At 38.5% G+C, this 8,222-nt stretch overlaps 1 protein-coding gene across 1 annotated transcript in view; it reads right to left on the reverse strand.

The window, feature by feature from the left end:
- POLQ (DNA polymerase theta) overlaps positions 1–8,222 on the reverse strand; it is a 131,187-nt gene that overhangs the window by 62,129 nt on the left and 60,836 nt on the right. Inside the window, exon 16 of the mRNA XM_069070003.1 lies at positions 493–3,656. Within this exon, the coding sequence (XP_068926104.1) occupies positions 493–3,656 (3,164 nt within the window). The remainder of the gene's footprint in view (positions 1–492; positions 3,657–8,222) is intronic.

Consider the following 8,222-nt stretch of genomic DNA (forward strand, 5'->3'; position numbering starts at 1 on the left):
ACACACACACACACACACACACACACACACACACACACACACACACATATATACATGTCCTTTTTTCCCCAAAATATATGTGGGCATACTATGATTAACAAAAGACAAATTCATTTAAAAGCATTATTGCATCCACAATAATATTTCAGCATTATGTATTTTCTTAATCAATGGATATATATTACAATTGCTATAATACTGGAGCTTCATTCAAAAAGATGAGAAAACTACTCATTTTTTACTGTATGGTGTCCAATTCAAAACAATTTTACACCTTGACAATTTTTTAAATAATTTATATTCAGAATACTGGAGTGTTTAATCCCATGTAGCAGAAAGAGAACAGCTACATATTACTAATAGTAATAAGGGCATAAATGTAAGCCTAAAGAACCTACTCAATAACTGGTACTGAAATGGCAATATTCTACTACAATCCACAACCAATATACCAAAAAAGAAGTTTTTAAGGAAAAAGGAACAAAAACTTACCTTGCTTAAATCTACTGCCTATACTTGTTGATTTGAGACTTATAGAGCGAGTGGCCTTTTCACAAGCTAGTGAAATGGAAAATCTCTTTTTGCATTGCCATTCTTTGATAAAGGTCTGAAAAAGAGTCTGGTCACTTGCTACATCAATGATGGTTAAAATCTCAGTACTACATGGGACTAGAGTTAATTGTGACATATCCTGTGAAAATTTGAGTGAAAAGTCTGTGTCTTTAGAGGGACTGTGGTTTTTCATATGATTATTTCCATTTTGTGGTTTAAGATTTTGGTCTTCAATATCTGCTATTGAACTGAGTGGGTAACTTTCATCTCTATGTAAAGCCATTTTGGTTTTCCCAAGTTTTTCAGATGTTCCAAGAACTTGTGATGGGCCATGCTCGGTAGACGGTATAGAAGTGGGTGAAGGAGGAAAAAATTCATGACACTCTAGATGATGATCAGAAATAATGTTGCTTTCCTTATAAAGCAAAGGGGATGAAGTTTTACCATGAAAAGTTGGAATCCTAGCATTGTTTTCCAACACTTCAAAGTTGTTTTTTAATTTGCTATTAGGAGAAAGTGACATTCCTTGTGCTAGGTAAGTGGAAGTTATTTCTTGTCGGTCATTTAAGTCTATGTGTTTTTCCTTCGAAGTAGATAACTCTGTACTTGTTAAATTTGGTTTATCCCTTTCCAAACTATCTAAAATATTTTGTAGTCCTGGGCTTAAATCGAATGATGCCCCTGACCACATTATTGGATTGTGGTTATTTTCTCCGGTAGATTTAGTTATTTGGACATTTACATCCTGACCTATTTTATCTACTGCTGACCTAGAGTAATGATCATTTATAACTCCTGACCTACTAATAAGAGTTACTGCAGGGCCATGCTGCTCTAGAATGAGCGATAAATCTGCACCATCCAAAGCTTCCACCATCTGAAGAGAGTCTATTTCTGAGAACATAATTGAGTCATCACTGAGGCAGGCAAACTGTTGCTGCACGTTCTGATTCACGTCAGCTGGTAACGGATTCAACACTGCTTTACCCATTGATCCATGTGGCTGCTGACACAAAATGTCACCGGAATGGTTGGAAGTGATTTCCGAAGGAGGCATACTCTTTTCTGGATCTGGTTGTTGCTCCTTTACTTCATCTTTTTCCAAATCTTCATTAAAACTATCAAAGAGTAAACTATCACTCATGTTCAAACTTGTTTCAAAAACGAGTTGGCAATCTGCCGAGTCTCTGCCAGATGAGGCTCTCTTTTGAAAACCAGGGGGGATGGCTGATTCCAATGAATCTTGTGTTTGGTAACCTTGAAGAAAACTATTTAGTTGGGAGTCAGTGACAGAATTTTCATTCCCTTTAAAAGAAAAAAAATTTCCTTTCAGTTTCACCGGAGATCGTAAAACAGGACTTTCTATAGGCAGGACTTCAACATCATGTGACTCAGCGGTTTTCTTCTTAGGATCTACAATCTTGAGACTTGAGTGATCCATTTTTCTCATTCCTACAGCTGATCCTCCATTGGCATAAATAATGTTTTCATTTTGTGAAGTGCTAACAGATCTTTGTCTTCTTGAGTTCTTCTGGGTCAACACTGTTGCTAGGTTTTTGTCCTTTGCTCCTTCTTGTTCTGCAGTTTCAGCTGACATCTGTTGTATTATTTTCTCTGTCTGAGTATCCAGGCGGAAACTATCATCAAAGTCCCTGAGGCCTAAGCCTAAATCAGAAGACTGACTATTTTTAGTTTCACTTGCAACATAAGCACCTGCTTGTTTTTTCACTCCAGAGGCCTTTGTATCATTTTCACCCAGGTCTCCTTTATCCATAGCTCCAATTTGTAATGATAATCTATTTGACACCTTGGATAGGCTTATGCTGTCTTCTGGTAGATGAAAATGGCTTGGGTTATTTTCATCAGCATTAGACTCTCCACCTTTCCATTTGCTAGCAGCAACATTTTTATCTGTGTTTGTATAATTGGAGCCTGTTTCCCTATGTTGTTCTCTGCCTAACAATACTTCCTCTTTGACACGGACTTTTGTATACACAACTGGTCTATTTTCAGGGCAATTTATAATTGGATTGGCTTTGGTGTGGTTCCCATAAACTCTCTGATTTTTCATATGATTATTATTGTCCATCAAAATGTTGGTTATTATTTCTGTGTTTGGTTTGGCTTCCCCCACTACATTATTCCCAGCAACTTCAGGGGCTTGGCCAGAACTATCTTCTGTTTGAGACTCTAGTATGAAATGTTCTGAAATAGAGTCTTTGGCTATCTTGTCCCTTGAACAACTTTCTTCTGTTCGTGAAAAGCGTGGTGTTCTGTGTTTGACACTGGTGCCTAAAGAGTCATTTTGAGCAGAAGATCCTGGATTTTCAAATTCTGTAGTCTTTTCATCTGAATTGAGTAAATCTTTAACGGTACCGAAGCTGAATGTAGTAATATTTGGTGCACCAATTCTGTGTGTCCTAGGGTCTTTGACATTGCATCTAACTTCAGACTGGTTCACATGCCTGCTTTGATTCCCAAACTGAGACATTTTGGATATTTTTTCAGGACTGAAATATAAAGTTGATCTTTTTCTTTTTTCATTAGAGAACATTTTAGGGATTTTCTCAACATCTGACTTTCTTTTATTCATAGTAGTGACAATCTTATCTTTACTTGTATCCAAAAATGGAAATTTTCTTGCTCTAGAAACAAACTCATCACTTTTCATTTCAACATGTAGCTGATGTTTCTGATTTTCATCTTGGAGAATGTAATTTGAAGTGTCAGCAGGAATTTTGTCCCTATGAGAATTTTGCACAGTATTGGGTGTATTCTTAGGAAGAGACTCACCAAAAGGAATTCTGGTTTCTCTCTTTGGTACTTTGGGTCTTTTAAATAATTTTTTGGTATGCTGCCTAGATTTTAGGTCCTCCATTTCTGATTCACTGCTACTTGAACAGGTTTCAGAATTTAAAAAAGAGTCTGGATTCCACTGCACTCCCATTTCAACTAACTCCTGCTGCAAAATCATTTTGGCTTCCTTCACAATAAGTACTGCTGCTTCTCTTTCGGTTAAACCCTTTCTCCCAGCTATCCAGATAGTTCGAAAAGTGCGACGTTCCTCGGCTGCTTCCTCTTCTTCATCTACCGCCTTGCGGACACTAAGGAAATAAAGAAGGATAAAGAAACTTTCCTGAAGGGTCAATAATACACTTACTCATGATAACATACATACTGTTTATAATACTTTTTAATTGTTAAAATCAGAAAAAAAATCTTATATAGTATATTCTGGCATATACAACTTTTAAAAAATATTCCAAATATATTTAGCATTTATAAATAGTAGGAAATTTTCTCACTAGAAGGTGAAGCCACCAGGTGATTTTTTTTTTGTGGCTATTACTAATGAACACTATTTACCCACTAAAACATGGCACAGTTTTTAACTGCACTGCTACAAAGAGTACCCACATCAATCATAGATCCTGAAAGTCAAAGGAATTCTCTTTATCAACAAAGCATTTATTTTTCATGCTAATGAATAGTGTGGATAATAATGAATGGGAAATAATAAATCCGCATCTTTCTTATTTCTACCTAGGCACATAAGTTTCAGAAAAAGATCAAAAAGCAAGAAAAATAGGTCTCTGGAAACAACAGATATGACAGACAAATAGGCACAAGACCCTTGGGAATGGCAGCACCCCCAGACCACCAGTCCTGCTTCCAGCCCAGCTCTCATAGCCATCATCCTGGGAAAATGCAGCAGATGCTACAGCCACAGCTACTGAAGACCCAGGAAAGAAAGTTCTGCCACTAAAGTCCCTAAAGTCCCATTACAGATGGTTCAGCATCAGCAACTGATAGGATTTTAGGAGTAGAAATGATATTAAAGCAGAGGCAGAGCCATCTGTATTGTTATTTGCTCCCTAAGGACCATGGGATCTTTCTATATGATTTGTAACTTAAACCTTCCATATGCATTGTCTTCTCCATTAGAATGGGAACTCCTTGAGAAGGAGCCACTTTGCTTTTCTCTTTGTATTGCCAGCACTCAACACAGTATGTCACACACAGTAGTGCTTAATAAATGCTTCATTTATTCTTTCATTCAAGAATCTAGGTATAGCTGGCATAGAGGTATAATACTCATGCATCTGATGTCTGTGTTCTTTTAATTCTTATTTGCAAAGAGGGCAACAATGATGTTGAAGAGGAGACTGACAATCTACTAAACATCTAAACTAGTGCCCAAGACAGAGACTTCTGGAACACCAGTGAATAGAAGGCATGACATGTATCAAGAACCAAACCAAGAGACTAAGGACTCAGAAGACAGGTAGATATCTTCAGTCCCTCCCCCTGCTTTCTGGTTCTTTACCTACCACCGATAAACATGCCCATGCCCTCCTAACCTCAAGAAACCCTCACGTGACCCACTGTCCCTGCTAGCTATTGTACTACATCTCTCCTCCCTTTTGTGACAAATTCTTTGGGAAGGCTGTCTACAATTGATGCCTTCATCTTGTTTCCTCTCACTCTCTTTTTAACTCTTTGTAGTTAACTGAAATTGCTCTCTCTAAAATTACCAAAGATTTCTTAATTGCCAAATCTCTATGGCCTTATCTATTTATCTATCTATCTATCTATGGATATATATATATATATATATATATATATATATATAATTTTTTTTTTGCCTTTTGGAGGGCAATTGGGGTTAAGTAACTTGCCCAAGGTTACATGTCTAGTTTTTTTGTGTGGATGTTAAGTGTCTGAGGCCGGAACCAAACTCTGGCCCAACACAAAGTAGGTGCTTAATAAATACTTATTGATATGACTGTTCCAGGGTATCTTATTTAGAGTCTTGGGGTCCAAAAGACAAATTCAATCTCTGCCTCTGAAACACATTTGCTTTGCAACCATAAACAAGCTACTTAATTTTCTTGGACTTTCATTACTCTAGGCAATCCTCTAGGACTATAGGTTACAAACAAATTATGGACTTGGACTTGAGGGAATTTCTACACTGAGAGTTCCCTACACTCATGAAATCACAGGTTCAACTCCTCACCCACCCACCCCCCAAAAAATTTCTTTACCAATATCTCTAAAACTTGCACAATTACATCAGACTAGACTACACCGGGGCCCCTCCCAGGCTAGTATTCTGCTTCTGAGTGTACCTGCTTTCCTTGCCATCCAAAAATGTAACTAATATCAACCTAAATCTCAATTTTTCCTTTAAATCTAACTGTACAATCTTACAGATAGTAATAGGCAAGTCAGTAATAGCCCACATTTTCTCATAGAAATAATGTTATCAATAAGTTGCTTGGAGGAGCTATTATCTGCAAGCAAATGCTCAACAACTTGTAAATAGGCCATATGGGGGATTCTTATTTAGGTAAAATTGGACTAAAGGATTTCAAAGGTCCCTTGCAACACTGAAATTCCTTAACAGTTGTTAAGTTCTTAAACTAGCCCACAAAAGTACTGAATCTAATGTGCCCTCAATATGATGATTTCCCTTTCCCTTCCAAATTTAGATATATGGTAGCAGTGCAAAGGAAGGAATGGAAAGAGAAAAAAGAATGAAGGAAGGAAGGCCTTCAGTATGCCTGGCAAGTGGCAATGAAGGACTTAATTAAGGTGGTGGCAGTTGAAAGAAGGAGGAACAGATGCAAGAGTAACTATGGCGTTAAAATTAATAAGAAGGGAGCAGAGTCAAGATGGCAGAGTAGAAGCAGGATCTCCAAGTGGCTCCAGCTTCCACCTTCCCTAATCCATGTAAAAAGGGGACTCTGAACAAACTTTGGAGCGGCAGAACCCACAAAATGACACAGAGAAGCTAACCTCCTGCTGAGGACAGCCTGGCAGGGAATCAGCCAGCACAGCACTCTAGGAGCCAAGCCCAGGCCCGTGTGATCCAGAGGTTTTAGCCCCAGCGTGGGTATAACCAGCCACCAGCCAGAGGGACTCCAGATCACCAGCAGCTGTGGCCGTTTCCAGATTTATCAACACACAGATGTGAAGGACATAGTGAGAGGTCAGTGCAGTCTGGACTTTAGGACCAGTAGTTGGGAGAGCCTCGGCTTTTGCCCCCAGGACAAGAAGCCCCTGAGACACCAGCACAGCCAGACAGCGCCACATGGCAGCTTCAGCTCCTGGCCTGCAGAGTGTACACGGACCAAGCACCAGTCTGAGAAGTAATTGCTCTTCCTTTAACCTGCTTGGATCTGGATTGCAGTCTAGGGTGGAGGTCCTGGGGTATGTGACTAGCTTGCCAGAGCGTGTGGAGGCCTCAGAGGCACCCATCTAATACCTCCGGCAGCTGAGAAAACCCCAGTGTTTGGGATGAAAGCTCCCCTGTATGTTGGCAGAGTCCTACTGTGGCAAAAAGCCCAGGGGTCAAGTGACTGAGGGGCGACATGACCAGGCAAAGGAAACAAAGCAGACAGAAGATTCCAACATTAGATTCCTATTTTGGGGACAAAAAGGAACAAAGTATGGAACAGGAGGAAAACAGTGAAGTCAGAACTCCTGCACCAAAAGCTTCAATGGAAAATACGAGCTGGTTACAGGCCATAGAGGACCTTAAGAAGCAGATAAGAGAAGTGGAGGAAAAATTGGGAAGAGAAATGAGAACAATGCAAGAAAATTATGAAATGAGAGTCAACAGCCTGACTGAGGAGAATCATACCTTAAAAAACAGACTAACTCAATTGGCAAAAGAGGCTCAAAAAGGCAATGAGGAGAATGCCTTAAAATGCCAAATTTGCCAGAAGGAAAAAGAAGCTCAAAAGCTCAATGAGGAGAATCATTTCCTCAGATTTAGAATGGAGCAAAGGGAAGCTAGTGACTTTATGAGAAATCAATGATGTTAAACAAATCCAAACAAATGAAAGGATAGAAGGCAATGTGAAATATCTCATGGGAAAAACCACTGATCTGGAAAATAGATCCAGGAGAGATAATTTAAAAATTATTGGACTACCTGAAAGCCATGATCAAAGTAAGAACCTAGAAATCATCCTCCAAGAAATTCTCAAGGAAAATTGCCCTGATGTTTTAGAACTATAAGGCAAAATAGAGGTAGAAAGAATCCACCAATCACCTCCTGAAAAAAGATCCCAAAAAGAAAACTCCTAGGAATATTATAGCCAGTTTCCAGAATTCCCAGATCAAGGAGAGAATATTACAAGCAGCCAGGAAGAAACAATTTGAATATTGTGGAAACAAAATCAGGATAACACAGGATCTGGCAGCTTCTACACTGAGGGATCGAAGAGCTTGGAATAGGATATTCCGGAGGGCAGAGGAGCTGGGATTAAAACCAAGAATCACCTACCCAGCAAAACTGAGTATCATGTTTCAGGGGAAAATATGGTCATTCAGTGGAATAGAGGACTTTCAAGCATTCTTGATGAAAAAACCAAAGTTGAATAGAAAATTTGACATTCAGATACAAGAAGCAAGAGAAGTATTAGAAGGTAAACAGGGAAAATAAATCATAAGGAATTTATCAAAGTTGAGCTATTAACATTCCTACATGGAAAAACAATAATTGTAACTGATGAAACTTTTCTCAGTATGAAAATAACTGAAGGGAATAGAAATATATATATATGTCTATATTGCAGGGTATACGGGCATATGAATACACATTTGAATGTGTATATATATATATATATATATATATATATATATATATATATATATAT

The sequence above is a fragment of the Petaurus breviceps genome, unplaced genomic scaffold (assembly GCF_028583685.1).
Source record: "Petaurus breviceps papuanus isolate PSGF00001 unplaced genomic scaffold, PetGlider_PUasm1.0 90792, whole genome shotgun sequence".
NCBI lineage: Eukaryota > Metazoa > Chordata > Mammalia > Diprotodontia > Petauridae > Petaurus > Petaurus breviceps.